Raw genomic sequence first — 18,791 nt, forward strand, 5'->3', positions numbered from 1 at the left:
AAGGTTATTGCTGTTACTGTTTCTTTAAACAAGAGATTGTAAAATTGTCTTCCATCAGAGCTAAATTTTCTTAGTCTCTTACTGTAACTCATATAATTCTGGTTTTTCACATCAACAGCATGCTCCTAAATCTTAGTTTTCTCAAATTTTATTGAAAAACAATATTGTGTGTTCCTGGGTGGGGGTTAAGTGTTTTTTGAGACAAGGTCTCATTGTGCAGTTCAAGCTGGCCTTGCACTCACAAGTAGCCCAGGCTGGCCCCAAACTCATGATGATACTCCTGCCTCAGCCTCCTGAGTGCTGGAATAACAACACCCACCACCACACCTGGCTTAAACTGTTCTTTTTTTGGAAAATTATATGTGCCTTTGATTGTATATATCTCGTCTCTTGAGTTTTTTCCTATTATGTGACATTTTTCCTATTATGTGACAAATCCTTCACCTTTCTAATTTGAAGAAAACCTGAACTACTGCCTACATTTCATAAGATCAAGACTTTAGTTCTCATTGTTATTTAATGATTCAATGTGTTTCTACAATGATGAAGAGTCATCATATGAGAGCTATTCTTTACTTCTTAGGAATTAAAAAACAGGGGGGAGAGTTAAGTATGTTGCTTAGTAACAGAGAACTTGCCTAGCATGCGTGAAACCCTGGGTTCTACCCCTAGCACCATGTGCAGGTACATACATGTGTGCACACACACATATTAAGAAATATAAGAATTGGGGCTGGGTATTTAGCTCAGCGGCATAAGCGCCTGCCTTGCAAGCAGGCAGTCGTGAGTTCGATCCCCGGTACTGATAAAAAGGAAAAAGACAAAAAAAAAAGAAATATAAGAATCACTGACAGCTGTAACAAGGAATACCTGATCTGTGGTATTAAAAGACCTGAATAATATGTCTACAACTATCTGTCACTCATTTGAGCCAGTCAAAATCTGTGTTTGCTGAGTAAAATTAAAAGACTTGCCTCATCTGTATCTTATAACTATAGGAAAATGAAACAATTTTATGAATTTTTTCAAACTATAAATTGTTTTAATGAACAAGTACCTGTTGACAACACTATTATTATGTCTTAGATTGTTAAATGTAAGTATCTTGTGCTATGTTCCTATTATAATATTTTTTGCATATTGCGTGCATGATACTATTTAGTACTGAAAATATATGTTAATATAAGTTTGATAGTGACCACTAAAGGAAATATCTCTAAAAACAGAAGACTGGTAAATGGGATAATAAAGGATTAATAGACCTCAAATAAAAATTTAAATAATTTAGCACTTCATATTCAAATATTTGAAGAAAAGGGGATTATCATTTAAAGGAATGATTAGTTTTATTCATATGCCCAAAAGATTCCAACTAAATTAATGCTTAGTGAACAGAAAGCAGAAAGAATTTTAATTCTCAAAGTTGTTCTAATAGTAAATGCATTGCTAAGGAGATTCTATTAACATGTTTCAAAAGTAAGTTGGTGTAATTAATGAAGTATGGAGGATTCTATAGTGTCTAAATTTTTCAATTAATTATAGCAGAAGTTTTTTCCAGTCTTAGAGAATTCTATAATTTGATGATAGAGTCCGTTACCATTTATATGTCTTAATTTAATATGTATAGGTAGGAAAAATAATTAAGGAGACATACTGAAAATGTTTGAGGACTTCCTTTGTAACCTGACTTTGTTAGTCTTCATAGGGATACTATTGATCCAGGAATGGTGGCACAATCCTCTAATCCCAGAATTCTGGGAGACTAAGGCAGGAGAATGGTGGGTTCAAACCCAACCTGGGTAAACTTAATGACTTGTGAGATCTAGTCTCAAAATTTTTTTAAAAAGGCTGGGTATGTAGCTCAGTGTGAAGACTCTAAGTTCAACCCTCATATCACCAAAATACAATAAAATAAAGTGCTTGCCTACCATGCACAAGGCCCTGGGTTCAATCTGCAGCGTTCCAGCATGGCTTTCAAATAAAGCATCATATTGAACTTTTCTATCATGTCTGAGTCTCTGGGTTTGAACCCTACCAATGCAAAAATATTGATTTGATGTTTTCAAATAAAATGATAAGCATAATATGTGTTTTTCTAAATCAATACTGTGATATAATATTTCCGCAGTTATTATAGAAGCTTTTATTTCATGTTTCCAAATATATGTGACTCACCCAAAGATTTCAACCATATATTTTGAAAACTGATTTGTTTGGATATTTTTGAAATTATTCTTTGATGATTTTTATCAGAATTTAATAGTGAATTATAATTATAAACAAGTTGAATCTTGACTATTAATAATCATGTGAGCTTCATGGTCTCATATAAATATCATGTTTTATACACTCAAGAGTACAGAGCTGGGGATTTAGCTCAGCAAGCAAAAGCACCTGCATGGCAAATGCAAAATCATGAATTCGATCTCCAGTACCAAAAAAAAAAAAAAGAGTACGATATACACTCTGAGATATGAATGTCCTTTGCTGTATCACCAGTTTTTAATGTTTAAACTATGTCTTGACCATCCATCAGTAATAGAGGTAGTTAACTAAATTTTATGGTAGTAGGTTGGTTTGTTGTATTCTTTGGACCTCAATTAGCTGTGGCCATTTCATTTAAACAAAGTAGTTCACTGATGGAAAAAGTTATCAGATTATGCTCACACAATAGACATTTATTCATTTAGACTGATCAACTCTTAAATACCCTGGCAACTATGGAATTTGCTAAGTTCTGATTCATTGAAACTCCTTGATCTACCCATCATACAGATCATTAATATGAAGACAAGCTCCCAAAGACTTTGAGCATATACTAAATGTTAAAGCATTCGAAAACCTTACCAAATTATCGAACCTTTATTGTGTGTGAAGACCATCTATTTCTTATCAAACTTCACTGTGTGACATTTGTTACAAGAGAAATAAAACTCTATGAGAGAATTACTGAAAAATAATTCAGAATGAATTACACAAAACTCCAGGCTCATGGTTCTTCAACAGAATAAAAAAGTACCACAAAGAAAATAAACAATTTGTTTTCTTGAAAATCAAATAGACTTACCATAGATTTTTTAATAAAAGTAAACAAATGGAGGTCAGAATCCTGCCCTATAATTCAGTCATCAGAACATACTGTCTTTAAAACTATAAAGTTATTTCAATTTTATGTAATCGCTTATATTTTATTAAACTTCTCTTGGTTGTCCAGTAGTGATTTCTAATATTTACTTTTATGTTGTGAGATAATTTAGAAAATGCATACTAGCGAAGGAAGCCACTTAGATATTAAATGTATGTACTTAAATAACTCTTACCTCTTTTACTGCAATGGTGCACTTTGCTTTACGTGCGACGAAGTGTGAGTCGGTACCCAAAAGGGTAACTTAAAAGTGCAAGGCAAAAGAGATTTTTAAAATTTATGTGGAATTATCAAATAACCACTCGTGAATGCGGTTGTGTTCACTTTCTTGAAACGGATTGTTAAAGCATATCAGCGATACCTGAAATGAAGACTCTTAAGTAAACGTATATTTTGAAGGATGAAACGATTGTCTGTATAATCCGTTTTGCTTGAATGTGGTGTAGTAACTCAGTAAGGACTGTGAGCGCCGCTGTTCACCAACCAGGGGGAAATGGTGCCAGAGATTCGTCAGAACCACCGAGTTTTGCAGCACAAAGAAGCGACAGATAGAGACAAGCCCTCTTCCAAGCGGCACCAAACTCAAGCTTTTATACTGCTGGATCCTGAGCCTTCTTGCGAATACAAGGGGATCCACACGGACACACACGGTCAGACGCACAGCCAGAGACCGTTCGGTATCAAAACCGAGCTCTGCAGGACTGCAATGGCGCCTCTGCAGAGGGGCGGGGACTACAGAAGATTCCTTCTGCTCACCACCCTCTTGGGATCCTGGTGGGAAACCTGGGCCGGACAAATTCTCTATTCCGTGCCCGAGGAGACAGACAAAGGGTCTTTTGTGGGTAACATCTCCAAAGACCTGGGACTGGAGCCCCGGGAGCTGGCGGAGCGCGGAGTCCACATCGTCTCCAAAGGTAAGACGCAGCTTTTCTCTCTGAACCCGCGCAGCGGCAGCTTGGTGACCGCGGGCAGGATAGACCGGGAGGAGCTGTGCGCCCAGAGCGCACGGTGTCTGGTGAACTTTAACCTCCTTGTGGAGGACGAAATGAAGCTTTTCCCTGTAGAAGTGGAAATAATGGATGTTAATGATAATGCACCTAGATTCTTGCCTGAGGAAATAACCGTAAAAATAATGGAGAATACAGCTCCTGGAGTGCGGTTTCCACTGAATGAGGCTGGAGATCCAGATGTGGGCACTAACTCCCTCCAGGGATACCAGCTCAGCCCCAATCGCCACTTCTCCCTGGTTGTGCAAAGTGGAAATTATGGAAAAAAGAACCCGGAACTAGTACTGGAGCAGGTGCTGGACCGGGAAGAAGAGGTGATTCACCACCTGGTCCTCACGGCCTACGATGGTGGGGATCCACCTTTATCTGGCACCGCCCGCATCCAGGTGACAGTGGTGGATGTGAATGATCACACACCAGTCTTTTCTTTGCCCCAGTACCAAGTGACTGTGCCTGAGAATATACCAATAGGCACAAGACTTCTCACAGTAAATGCTGTCGACCTGGATGAGGGAATCAACGGGCAAGTGACATATTCTTTTCGGCAAATAACTCCAAAACTTCTACGAATATTCCATCTCAATTCCCTAACAGGAGAATTATCAACACTAGAAGGCCTGGATTATGAAGAATCCAGCTTTTATGAAATGGAGGTTCAGGCTCAGGATGGCCCTGGTAGTCTTACAAAAGCGAAAGTACTAATCATGATTTTAGATGTGAATGACAATGCTCCAGAAGTGACTGTGACATCTGTAAGCAACTCGATTCCAGAAGACACACCTCCTGGGACCGTAATTGCTCTTTTCTATCTCCAAGACAGAGATTCTGAAAAGAATGGTGAGGTGACCTGCACTCTTCCAGAAAACCTGCCTTTTAAATTAGAAAGATCAATAGATAATTATTATAGATTGATCACAGCAAAACACTTGGACCGGGAAAAATGCTCTGTGTACAATGTCACCCTGAAAGCCACAGATGGTGGAACTCCGCCCCTGTCCACGGAAACTCACATCTCCATACATGTGGCGGACACCAATGACAACCCACCCATTTTCTCCCAATCCTCCTACTCTGTCTATATTCCTGAGAACAACCCTAGAGGTGCCTCCATCTTCTCGGTTACTGCACATGACCCCGACAGTGAAAAGAATGCCCAGGTCACTTATTCCTTGGGCAACGACATCATCCAAGGGGCACCAGTGTCCTCCTATGTCTCAATCAATTCTGACACTGGTGTCCTGTATGCAATCCAGTCCTTTGACTATGAACAATTTCAAAAGCTACAACTAAGAGTGAGCGCACGTGACAGTGGAGACCCACCTCTCAGTAGCAACGTGTCACTGAACCTCTTTGTCCTGGACCAGAATGATAATGCACCTGAGATCCTGTACCCCACTATCCCCACTGATGGCTCTACTGGTGTGGAACTGGCTCCTCGGTCTGCAGAGCCTGGATACCTGGTGACCAAGGTGGTGGCAGTGGACAGAGACTCAGGCAAGAATGCTTGGCTGTCTTATCGCCTGCTCAAAGCCAGTGAACCAGGGCTGTTCTCTGTAGGGCTACACACAGGTGAAGTATGTACAGCAAGAGCCCTGCTGGACAGAGACACACTCAAGCAGAGCCTTGTGGTGGCTGTCCAAGACCATGGCCAACCTCCTCTCTCAGCCACTGTCACTCTCACTGTAGCTGTGGCAGACAGCATCCCAGATGTCCTGGCTGACTTGGGCAGCATTAGGATTCCCACTGATCCTGAAGACTCAGACCTCACGCTCTACCTGGTAGTAGCAGTGGCCACTGTCTCCTGTGTCTTCCTTGTCTTTGTCATTGTGTTGCTGGCACTTAAACTGAGGCGCTGGTACAAGTCACGCTTGCTGCAGTCTGCAAGTACTGGGCTGGAGGATATGCCTGCCTCACACTTTGTGGGTATTGATGGGGTGCAAGCTTTTCTGCAGACCTATTCCCATGAGATCTCCCTCACTGCCGACTCTGGAAAGAGTCATATTATCTTTCCCCAACCCAACTACGTGGATACACTCATCAGCCAAGATAGCTGTGAGAAAAATGATTCTTTGTTAACCTCCATAGATTTCCATGAATGTAAGGGGGAAGGCACAAGTGTTCAGGTAAGTTCCATTTTTCCTCTATATTTATTTCCATAAGAATTAAATTATGAAAAAAGAATTAAATTATGCATAAAATGTCTCTTATGTATGAAACAAGTATTTTGAATATAAGGGTTAATAAACCTTCTAGTGGTAAACACAAGTTTACTGGTTAATTTTGGTGGTTGATACTTTAGCATGGAACGTGTACATTATGATATATTCCTTTAATAAAAGTACATGAGTATGATTGTGAATAAGTGGGTTATCATATTTTTGTCCATCAAATTGTATTTTAACTTGGTTTCTTGTATCTTTTATAAATGAGAATGAAATTGTTGAGTCTCCATGAACAAGATTAGGAAGAGTAAAACACAACTCATGTGCTTTCTCATAAGGATTCTCTTTAGGAGTAAGATCTTTAAAAGTTTCTTAAAGATTTTCCAGTGAGGCTCTTTTCTTTGTTCTAGCTCTGCTTGCATGCACCTCAACTCAGTGGTCCTGTCCTATACATTGTCATTGCTTCATTAGTTATTTAAAGCATAACCATCTATTAAAATAGCATAGTACTAGAAAGTTAAATTGATGCCTCAAGCATGAAACATGTCAAGCTTCATCAAGATCTATATCAAAGACAAGCACAGTGTCAAATGCCACCTAAGGTCATTATCCAAAATAAACTATATAAAATAAAATGTCATTTCAGGAGCATAAGCATTTATGAAACAGGCAGTTGTGTGCTTTAACACAGTTCCAGTGTGCTTATGGTATATCTATGTGAGTTGTATCTGTGGGCTCTGAAAAAGGTGGCACCGTGAAACCACCAGTTCACACATTCAAACTTTGGACCTGTAATCAATTTTATTTACTGGGTCTACTAAAATATTTGGTTAGAAATAACCAACTTGGGATTGAATAAAACATTTATTTGTATGGGAACTTGGTAAGCTAAGTACTTCAGATGATCATCATAACAGGTAACAGGTAAGTGTCAAAATATTCTTGACTCCTAGGACTTTTTAGCATGAATTTAAAGACATTTTGAAATGTAGTATTTGGCATGATTTGCACTAACAGGACTGGATAATAAAATGGCAGAGTATTTCATTTGTTCACATGCATAATCATCCTAGGAAGAAGACAATATCACTGAGATTTTGTGAGGAAAGTCCAGTGTCAGAAATATGGTCATCAGGTATTTTGAAAAGAAAACACTTCCAATCAAACTCTATTAGCAGCTTTAAAATGTTTTCAGACAAGAGAAATCATCATTAAACTTAAAAAACTATTACAAAGACACTTTCAACAGACAGGTTCCTTCGAATTCTGAGGTCATCATGGAATGTAAAATGAAGAGGCAGGCAGTATGGCAGAGAAAAATATGATTTCCCTGGTAACTTTGAAAATTAATGTTAAATGTTGTAAACAGGAGAACCTAAAATCTCGAAAGTGGGATAAAAGCTTTCCTAAGAGGATGATGTCAAACGTTATTAAATGTACACGTAGCAATCCAGATTGGTTCAGATAGAAACAGCCGAGGCTGCAGTTTCCCAGTGTGCACTCTGGGCGCCGCTGTTGGCCAAAGAGGAGAGCTGGGCGCTCCCGGTCTTCTCGCGCAGCCGCACCGCGCTTTCCAGGGCAGCCCTCACACTCGCCAGGGCCAGCCCTTACACCGCTTGCTCCTTGGAAAAGGAACCTTTTCCTGGACTGGATCTGAGAACTAAAGCCCTTGCGGAGCTCCGAATACCTGCAATACACACATACTCGTGACCGCGCGTCTCCAGGCTGGTGAGCAAGCCGGGCGAGCAGGAGGGATGGGGAGCAGCGCTCTGGAGAGGGGCAGGGCTGAGAGGCGGCCAGTGCTCTTTGCCCTGCTGCTGTCTTTGTTCAGCCCGGCGCGCTCAGAGCAGATCCGCTACAGGATCCCTGAGGAAATGCCCAAGGGCTCGGTGGTGGGGAATCTCGCCAAGGACCTGGGCTTCAGTGTCCAGGAGTTGCCGGCTCGGAAACTGCGCGTCAGTTCTGAAAAACCTTCCTTCGCAGTGAGCACAGAGAGCGGGGAGCTGCTTGTGAGCAGCCGGCTAGACAGGGAGCAGCTGTGTGGGAAGAGGCCGGCGTGTGTGCTGGAATTTGAGGCTGTTTCTGAAGACCCGTTGAACTTTTATCATGTGAGTGTGGAGATCGAGGACATTAATGACCACGCGCCAAAATTCATGCATGTTTCCTTTGAGCTCCAAATAAGCGAGTCTGCACAACCGGGCACACGATTTATATTAGGGTCCGCCCGTGATGCAGATATTGGTACCAATGCACTACAAAATTACCAGCTCAGTCCCAATGATCATTTCTCACTCACGAATAAAGAGAAATCAGATGGCAGTAAATACCCAGAAATGATATTGAAGACACCGTTAGACAGAGAAAAACAGAACCTCTACCATCTGACCCTGACTGCCATTGACTGTGGAGATCCACCCCTCAGCAGCACTGCACAGATACACGTCCTAGTCACTGATGCCAATGATAATCCTCCAGTGTTCAGTCAAGACATATACAGAGTGAGCCTTCCTGAAAACGTATATCCAGGAACCACCGTGCTGCAGGTGACTGCCACTGACCAGGATGAGGGTGTCAATGCTGAGATCACGTTCTCTTTCAGCGAAGCTAGCCAGATCACCATGTTTGACCTGAATTCTAATACTGGGGAAGTTACTACTCTAAACACATTAGATTTTGAAGAAGTAAAAGAATATTCTATTATTTTGGAAGCAAGGGATGGTGGGGGAATGATTGCACAATGTACAGTGGAGATAGAAATCCTAGATGAAAATGACAACGTCCCACAAGTAATATTCCAATCTCTACCCAACCTAATAATGGAGGACGCGGAGCTCGGAACACACATTGCTTTGCTTAAAATCCGTGACAAGGATTCTGGACACAATGGAGAAGTTATTTGTAAATTAGAAGGTGAGGTTCCATTTAAAATACTCACCTCTTCAAGAAACACCTATAAATTAGTGACTGATGGGCTTCTAGACCGGGAGGAGAACCCAGAGTATAACATCACCATAACAGCCACCGATAGGGGTAAGCCACCTCTCTCCTCCAGCTCCAGTATCACTCTGCACATTGGTGATGTAAACGACAATGCACCTGTTTTCAAACAGGCTTTCTATGTAGTCCACATAGCTGAAAACAACCCACCTGGGTCCTCTATCACTCAAGTCAGCGCCTATGATCCGGACTTAGGCCCCAACGGCCAAGTCTCCTACTCCATCGTGGACAGCGACCTGGAGCCTCGAGCGCTGCTGTCCTACGTGTCCGTGAGCTCACAGAGCGGAGTGGTGTTCGCGCAGCGCGCCTTCGACCACGAGCAGCTGCGCGCCTTCCAGCTCACGCTGCAGGCCCGCGACCACGGCTCGCCCGCGCTCAGCGCCAACGTGAGCCTGCGCGTGCTGGTGGGAGACCTCAACGACAACGCGCCGCGCGTGCTGTACCCCGCGCTGGCGCCCGACGGCTCGGCGCTCTTCGACACCGTGCCGCGCGCCGCGGAGCCCGGCTACCTGGTCACCAAGGTGGTGGCGGTGGACGCTGACTCGGGACACAACGCCTGGCTGTCCTACCACGTGCTGCAGGCCAGCGACCCGGGCCTCTTCAGCCTGGGGCTGCGCACTGGCGAGGTGCGCACGGCTCGCGCCTTAGGCGATAAGGACGCTGCCAGACACCGCCTGCTGGTCGCGGTGCGCGATGGTGGGCAGCCTCCTCTTTCAGCTACCGCCACGCTGCACCTTGTTTTCGCTGATAGTCTGCAAGAGGTCTTGCCGGACCTCAGGGAAGAGCCTGTGCCCTCTGACCCCCAGGCCGAGCTGCAGTTCTACCTGGTAGTCGCTCTGGCTTTGATCTCAGTGCTTTTCCTCCTCGCTGTGATCCTAGCAATTGCTCTGCGCCTGCGACACTCGTCCAGTCCGCCTGCCTGGGGCTGTTTTCAACCTGGTCTCAGCTCCAAGTCTGGACCTGTGCTTCCCTCCAACTACAGTGAGAGAACTTTGCCATATTCCTACAATCTGTGTGTTGCACAAACGGGGAAGGCGGAATTTAATTTCCTAAAATGTAATGAGGAGTTTAGTTCAGGACAGGACATACTTTGCAGCGATTCGCCTGGAGCTTTATTTCCACTTTGTAATTTCAGCGAGTCAACCTCCCAACAGGTGAGTTTCCTTTAAGCAAACCTTCCTCTCATCTACTCAGTTCTCTATATTCACAGAAAATAAATGTATAACTTTCAGCTCTAGTGAGTTATCTTAAGAACATTGCAGTGAGTTTCCTTTAAACATAACCTTATTTTCTACCTTCACATTCTTTACATTCACGGGAAAAGTATACGAATGTCTGATGTCCTGACTTATTTTAAGAAATTATTAGTGAGGAGCTGGTAATGTAGCTAAGTAATAGAGTATTTACCTAGCATGCCAAAGGTCTAGGATTTCATCCTGGCACGATCCACCACCCAAAAGTAAAAAATAGGAATAATGGACGCAATAGGAGTATTTGTGTGGCTTTTAAGTGCATCTTTCCAAGCTTACATTTATGCAGCAGTGGTTTTAACAAAATGCAAAGTTCTTCGGCAATGTTATTGACTCTCTCCTGTAAGAAACTAGTAAAATTTCTTCATAAAATTTTCTTTTCTTAATATTGTATGCAATGAATACTTTTTAGGTGATACATACTGTACAAATAAAAAGTCATTTAATTTCATTTAAAGCTAAAGAATTTCAGCTACAATTAGATGTTCCTGTGGGTAGTTTAACTGAAAGGTTTTCTACACTAATTTGCTGTTCTTATTTTTATTTTTATTTTTTTTCAAAATCACCTAAAATAATTTCTTAAACTGGGTTTTTATGTTCACATACACCTCGTAATTTTATGCAGTGTATTTTCTGTATGTGTGTGTGTGTGCGCGTGCGCACACGCGCACATGCGCATGATCATTTACTTAGCAGAACATCCATTGTATTCATCAGAAGATCAAAAGCAGATTCTCCTTGCTGGCAGAATAGGTTTTTCAGGATTCGTCTGTATTGAAGCTCATTAGTAGGCTCCTCCATCAAAGAGGACATAAATAATACTTTGTGTTGTTCTTTCCACATTCCTAACATATAATTTTAACTCTCTTGCAACCCTCAGCTAATATATCTAAAAATCTAATCATTGTACTTCCTTAAATAGAAAAAATCTTGAATTCTTCAATTTTTAAGCTAAATTGCCAATCTTATGTACACATGAAGTCTAAAGATTATAATACATCTTCTCAGCTATCTTTAAGTATCCTATAGCACCTGCTTCAGTTAATTGCTGCTTTACAATTTGAAGGAAAGAGAGTTTTGTAGTAATGCTTATTGTTCAAGTTAGTTATGTGTTCCTTGTTTTCATTGTTCTTTTGATCAAAGTAATAAGGAAGTGAAAATAGACTTTAGGATATGTCTACTTTAAAAGTTGTGTGCTTTTAAATGTAGTAATTTCTCTTTGATGAAAGAAATGGGGGAGATTTGCTTTTGGTAGCGCATTCACTAATGCTGTCAAGTACTTTCTATTCATTGAGAAAAATATGAAAATTTTCTATAAAATAGTCAGACCATATAATCTCTGACAAAACTTGAATTTTAAAAGCATTTGTTGTGTTAAAATGCCACCCTGTTCGTTTGGAATGTTACCAGTGTGTAATTGAAAAGATACCTAGAATGAAAATCTAAAAATAACTCAACAGTAAACAACTGCAATTATTAATGAGTTTAAGTAAAAACAATTTATGATTAAATGATGTCAATAGGTGTATTTTAGTCTAAAACGAACTTCATATATTCCGAAGACATTTGCAATGTATGAAATCACAATGGACAATAATTACCATATTGATATAAGGGAAGCAAATGTATAACAGAAATGTGAGTAGTTTTATATGCTAACCGTCAAATCTGATCATTTGATAATATTTAATATTTTATAAAACCTTCACCCCTTTTTATCCTGCACCCTTTGAAAACTTACTTTAAAATATAGATATAGTGACAAATTCAATTCAAAATGAAGTACTAAAAAGCTAGTAGCATTTTTTTCACATTAATCTAGCAATGATACATAAGTAATTTGTACCTAAGTGCAGTAACTGCTTGGGACTCTAAGCGCCGCTGTTCACCCACTGGGAGAGAAATGCTAGCGAAAGCCTATCCAATTCTCAGGGCTTGCGCATCACAAAGACTGGCAGATCTCCTAAACCAACTTCTAGGATGCAGAGAAATTCGCTGCCTAAATTTGGGACTCTCCAGCTTTGCTTGAGATTGTGATCTCCATAAGTGCTGCAAACGAGTATACAAGAGACATACGCCCAGCTAGGGTTTGGAAACTATTTTGTAGCGAAAAAACAATGGCGGCTCCAAAGAATCACCACGGATGCTGTGAGCTGGCCCTGCTGTGCGCGCTGCTGGGGACGCTGTGGGACATCGGCACCGGGCAGATTCAATACTCCGTGCCAGAAGAGACGGATAGAGGCACCTTTGTGGGAAACATCTCCAAGGACCTGGGGCTGGAGCCCCGGGAGCTGACGGAGCGCGGAGTCCGCATCGTCTCCCGAGGTAGGACACAGCTTTTCTCTTTGAATCCGCGCAGCGGCAGCTTGGTGACCGCGGGCAGGATAGACCGGGAGGAGCTGTGCGCCCAGACCGCGCGGTGTCTTCTAAATATTAACATCCTAGTTGAGGAGAAAGGAAAACTCTTTGGGATAGAAATAGAAGTAACTGATATTAACGATAATAACCCGAAATTCCATGTTGAAAACCTGGAAGTAAAAATTAATGAAATCGCTTCTCCTGGAGCGCGCTATCCACTCCCAGAAGCTGTAGACCCGGATGTGGGCGTGAACTCCTTGCAGAGCTACCAGCTCAGTCCCAATCGCCACTTCTCCCTGAATGTACAAACCAGAGATGATGGAACCATAAACCCAGAGCTGGTGCTGGAGCACGCCCTGGACCGAGAGGAAGAGGCCACTCACCACCTGGTCCTCACCGCCTCCGATGGCGGGGACCCGCGCCGCTCCAGCACGGTGCACATCCAGGTGACAGTGATGGATACAAATGACAACGCCCCGGTTTTTGCTCAACCGATTTACCGCGTCAAAGTCCTTGAGAACGTGCCCTCGGGAACCCTGCTGCTTACAGTAAGCGCCAGCGACCCGGATGAAGGAACCAACGGAAAAGTGACGTACAAATTGCGGAAAATCAATGGAAAACAATCTTCCTTATTCCAGCTTAATGAAAACAATGGGGAAATATCAGTCGCAAGAAGTCTAGATTATGAAGAATGTTCATTTTATGAAATGGAAATTCAGGCTGAAGATGTTGGGGCACTTGTAGGAGGGAGTAAAGTGCTCATTTCTGTGGAAGATGTAAATGACAATAAACCCGAAGTGATCATTACATCTTTGTTTAACCCAGTGTTGGAAAATTCTTTTCCTGGTACAGTAATTGCCTTCTTAAATGTGCATGATCGAGACTCTGGAAAGAATGGACAAGTTGTCTGTTTCACACGTGATGATTTACCTTTTAAATTAGAATCATCGATAAATAATTATTATAGACTGGTGACATGGAAATATTTGGACCGAGAGAAGGTCTCTGTCTATAATATCACAGTGACAGCCTCAGATCTAGGAATCCCACCCATGTCTACTGAAACTTACATCACCTTGATCGTGGCAGACACCAATGACAACCCACCTACTTTCCCTCTTGCCTCCTACTCAGCTTACATCCCAGAAAACAACCTGAGAGGCGCTTCCATCTTCTCCTTGACTGCACATGATCCTGATAGCCAGGAAAATGCACAAGTCACTTACTCTGTGACTGAGGATGCCATCCAAGGAGTGCCTCTGGCCTCCTATGTCTCCATCAATTCTGATACTGGTGTCCTGTATGCCCTACAGTCTTTTGACTATGAGAAGATCCACGACTTGCAGCTACTGGTGATTGCCACTGACAGTGGAGACCCACCACTAAGCAGCAATGTGTCACTGATCATATATGTGCTAGACCAGAATGACAACACACCTGAAATCCTGTATCCTGCTCTCCACACTGATGGATCCACTGGTGTAGAGCTGGCTCCCCGATCTGCAGAGCCTGGTTATCTGGTGACCAAGGTTGTGGCAGTGGACAGAGACTCAGGGCAGAATTCCTGGCTGTTCTACCGCCTGCTCAAGGCCAGTGAGCCAGGGCTTTTTTCTGTGGGGCTGCACACAGGTGAAGTGCGCACAACACGGACCCTGCTAGACAGAGATGCACTGAAGCAGAGCCTTGTGGTGGTTGTGCAGGACCATGGCCAACCTCCTCTCTCAGCCACTGTCACACTCACTGTGGCAGTGGCTGACAGCATCCCTGAAGTATTGGCTGATTTAAGCAACATCAGGACCCCTGGGATTCCAGATGAGTCTGACCTCACGCTCCACCTGGTGGTGGCAGTGGCCGTTGTCTCCTGTGTCTTCCTTGCCTTTGTCATTGGGCTGCTGGCGCTCAAGCTTCAGCGCTGGCAGAAGTCTCGCCTACTCCAGGCCTCTGGAGGTGGGTTGGCGGGTGTACCACCCTCAAGCTTTATGGGCATTGATGGAGTACAAGCTTTTCTGCAGACCTATTCCCATGAGGTCTCCCTCACTGCAGGTTCCCAAACAAGCAATCTTATCTTTCCTCGACCAAATTATGCAGACACACTCATTAGCCAAGAGAGCTGTGAGAAACATGATCCTTTATTAACATCTGTAGATTTTCAAGAATTGAAAGCTGAAGCTGCTTGTGCTCAGGTGAGTTCAGTTCTTTGCTTTTATCTCTCAGATGAATTTTATTCAATATAAATTCATGTGTCTTGATACCCACATTGTGACAATAGTTGAAAAATAATTTCTGTGTATATTTTAATGGTGACACTAAAATAGAGCACTAATAGTCATAGATAGTTGTTTCGTTTGCTTTTGAAAGACTTGGGAAAGATTATTCAACCTTTTTTCTCAATCTTTTAAAGCTTTCCACTATTTCTATTATCACTCATTCAATTAAGAATCAGTAATCCATCACACATATTAAGTTACCTAGTATATACATGTATAGCTTAAATTATCATAACTCAGTTACTTTAGTTCCAGTCTTACTTTAGTATAATATTCATAGATATGGAAATACTCTATTCCAGTATCCCTTTGTGATTCTGTATTGCAGAGTAGTCATTTCCCTGGTGACTTTTAAAATGAATTTGTGCAATATGAAGATCAGGATGTAGCCAATTAATTTTGAAATATGAAGAGCAGGGAGTTGAAAAGGTATATCATATCTTGACTTCACCATAGAGTCAGTTTTCTTGAATAAATACTCCTTGAAGTAGAAGAATATGAAGAAATAATTTTATGAAGTGTTGACATTATAAGGAAGAGGAGATATCTGAGGATTGGTACAAACTGCATAACTTCATAAAATAATTTTCAACAGTATTGTTGTCCTTTAATATATGTGACGCGAAATAGTGTTAGAGATGTCTGGGTGAAAATCATAGGAATCAGTAACATATCGATGTAGGGCAACTAATAAAGAAACAAATTTGTGAACTCAGCAGAACATGACGTATCGAAGGGCAAGACCTACATCTGATTTCGCCACTCAGAAGAGCTATAGGTAGGAGCTCAATGTATACAGAATGGTGAAACAGTAGCCCAGTATCTGTAGACTTTTACTGAAACCAACATGCTATTTCTAACAATTGGACTGGTTAAGCTAAAACAGCCGAGGCTGCAGTTTCCCAGTGTGCACTCTGGGCGCCGCTGTTGGCCAAAGAGGAGAGCTGGGCGCTCCCGGTCTTCTCGCGCAGCCGCACCGCGCTTTCCAGGGCAGCCCTCACACTCGCCAGGGCCAGCCCTTACACCGCTTGCTCCTTGGAAAAGGAACCTTTTCCTGGACTGGATCTGAGAACTAAAGCCCCTGCGGAGCTCCGAATACCTGCAATACACACATACTCGTGACCGCGCGTCTCCAGGCTGGTGAGCAAGCCGGGCGAGCAGGAGGGATGGGGAGCAGCGCTCTGGAGAGGGGCAGGGCTGAGAGGCGGCCAGTGCTCTTTGCCCTGCTGCTGTCTTTGTTCAGCCCGGCGCGCTCAGAGCAGATCCGCTACAGGATCCCTGAGGAAATGCCCAAGGGCTCGGTGGTGGGGAATCTCGCCAAGGACCTGGGCTTCAGTGTCCAGGAGTTACCGGCTCGGAAACTGCGCGTCAGTTCTGAAAAACCTTCCTTCGCAGTGAGCACAGAGAGCGGGGAGCTGCTTGTGAGCAGCCGGCTAGACAGGGAGCAGCTGTGTGGGAAGAGGCCGGCGTGTGTGCTGGAATTTGAGGCTGTTTCTGAAGACCCGTTGAACTTTTATCATGTGAGTGTGGAGATCGAGGACATTAATGACCACGCGCCAAAATTCATGCATGTTTCCTTTGAGCTCCAAATAAGTGAATCGACACAGCCGGGCACACAATTTATATTAGAAGTAGCAGAAGATGCAGATACTGGCTTAAATTCTCTACAGAATTATAAGCTGTCTCCTAGCCCTAGTTTCTCGCTAGTAAATAAGGAGAGACAAGATGGTAGCAAATACCCAGAGCTGGTATTGGACAAAAGCTTAGACCGAGAACAACAAAATTACCATCGTTTAGTCCTGACTGCCTTAGACGGTGGAAATCCACCCCTCAGTGGTACCACTGAGCTCCGAATCCAGGTCACTGATGCCAATGATAATCCTCCTGTATTCAACCAGAAAGTGTACAGAGTCAGTCTCCCAGAAAGCATGCCCCTGGGCACCACTGTGCTACAGGTGTCAGCCACTGACCAAGATGAGGGTGTCAACTCGGAAATTACTTATGCCTTTTACAGAACTGGGCAAGTCTTTACCCTGAATGCAAAGAGTGGAGAAATTATATTGCAAAAGACACTAGATTTTGAAGAAATTAAGGAGTATTCTCTAGTGGTAGAAGGACGGGATGGTGGAGGACTGGTTGCACAGTGTACAGTTGAAATTACTATTCAGGATGAAAATGACAACAATCCAGAAGTCACATTCCATTCTCTTCCGGAAATGATTCTGGAAAACGCCGTGCCGGGAACACTAATTGCTTTTATAAAAATACATGACCAAGATTCTGGGGAAAATGGGGAGGTTAACTGTCAGCTGGAAGGTGAAATTCCTTTTAAAATCATCTCTTCCTCCAAAAATTCATACAAGTTGGTAACGGACAACAACTTGGATCGAGAGCTGACTCCAGAGTACAATATCACCATCATTGCCACTGATAGGGGCAAACCACCCCTCTCCTCCAGCAAAAGCGTCACCTTACACATTGCTGACGTCAACGACAACGCTCCAGTTTTCCAGCAGGCCTTCTACACGGTCCACGTGGCTGAGAACAACCCTCCCGGAGCTTCCATTGCTCAAGTCAGAGCCTCTGACCCTGACCTGGGGCCCAACGGCCAGGTCTCCTACTCCATCGTGGACAGCGACCTGGAGCCTCGAGCGCTGCTGTCCTACGTGTCCGTGAGCGCACAGAGCGGAGTGGTGTTCGCGCAGCGCGCCTTCGACCACGAGCAGCTGCGCGCCTTCCAGCTCACGCTGCAGGCCCGCGACCACGGCTCGCCCGCGCTCAGCGCCAACGTGAGCCTGCGCGTGCTGGTGGGAGACCTCAACGACAACGCGCCGCGCGTGCTGTACCCCGCGCTGGCGCCCGACGACTCGGCGCTCTTCGACACGGTGCCGCGCGCCGCGGAGCCCGGCTACCTGGTCACCAAGGTGGTGGCGGTGGACGCTGACTCGGGACACAACGCCTGGCTGTCCTACCACGTGCTGCAGGCCAGCGACCCGGGCCTCTTCAGCCTGGGGCTGCGCACTGGCGAGGTGCGCACGGCTCGCGCCTTGGGCGATAAGGACGCTGCCAGACACCGCCTGCTGGTCGCGGTGCGCGATGGTGGGCAGCCTCCTCTTTCAGCTACCGCCACGCTGCACCTTGTTTTCGCTGATAGTCTGCAAGAGGTCTTGCCGGACCTCAGGGAAGAGCCTGTGCCCTCTGACCCCCAGGCCGAGCTGCAGTTCTACCTGGTAGTCGCTCTGGCTTTGATCTCAGTGCTTTTCCTCCTCGCAGTGATTCTGGCTATTGCCTTACGCCTTCGACACACCTCCAGCCCCACCACTTGGGGCTGCTTTCCAAATGGTCCCTGTTCCAAGCCAGTACCTGTAGTTCCCCCTAACTACAGCGAGGGGACACTGCCTTATTCTTTCAATCTGTGCGTTGAGCATATGGGGAAGACAGAATTTAACTTCCAAAAATGTAGTGATCCATTGAGTTCAAGACAAGATATCCTTTGCGGTGATTCATCTGGAGCGTTGTTTCCCTTTTGTAATTCCAGTGAGTCGACTTCTCATCCGGAGACTCTAACACCGGTGAGTTCCGTTTCAGTGTCTACTCCTGTCACC

General features: G+C 43.9%; 1 protein-coding gene across 11 annotated transcripts in view; it reads left to right on the forward strand.

The window, feature by feature from the left end:
• The window catches only part of LOC100715635 (protocadherin gamma-C3), a 173,687-nt gene that overhangs the window by 49,153 nt on the left and 105,743 nt on the right, over positions 1–18,791 (forward strand). Inside the window, exons 1-2 of one of the 11 annotated variants that reach the window (XM_063232261.1) lie at positions 5–6,275; positions 7,388–8,054. The exons of 6 other annotated variants lie outside the window; for them this stretch is intronic. In XM_063232261.1, coding sequence (XP_063088331.1) covers positions 3,639–6,275; positions 7,388–7,417 — 2,667 coding nt within the window. In that variant the 5' untranslated portion in view covers positions 5–3,638 and the 3' untranslated portion in view covers positions 7,418–8,054. Of the gene's footprint in view, positions 1–4; positions 6,276–7,387; positions 10,466–10,521; positions 15,103–15,224; positions 18,759–18,791 lie in introns of those variants that run through there. 4 more of the 11 variants (XM_013140865.3, XM_013140881.3, XM_063232258.1 and 1 more) reach the window with 4 other exon arrangements.

The sequence above is a fragment of the Cavia porcellus genome, unplaced genomic scaffold (assembly GCF_034190915.1).
Source record: "Cavia porcellus strain 051 isolate PalLab524CR breed Dunkin Hartley unplaced genomic scaffold, mCavPor4.1 scaffold_21, whole genome shotgun sequence".
Classification (NCBI taxonomy): Eukaryota; Metazoa; Chordata; class Mammalia; order Rodentia; family Caviidae; genus Cavia; species Cavia porcellus.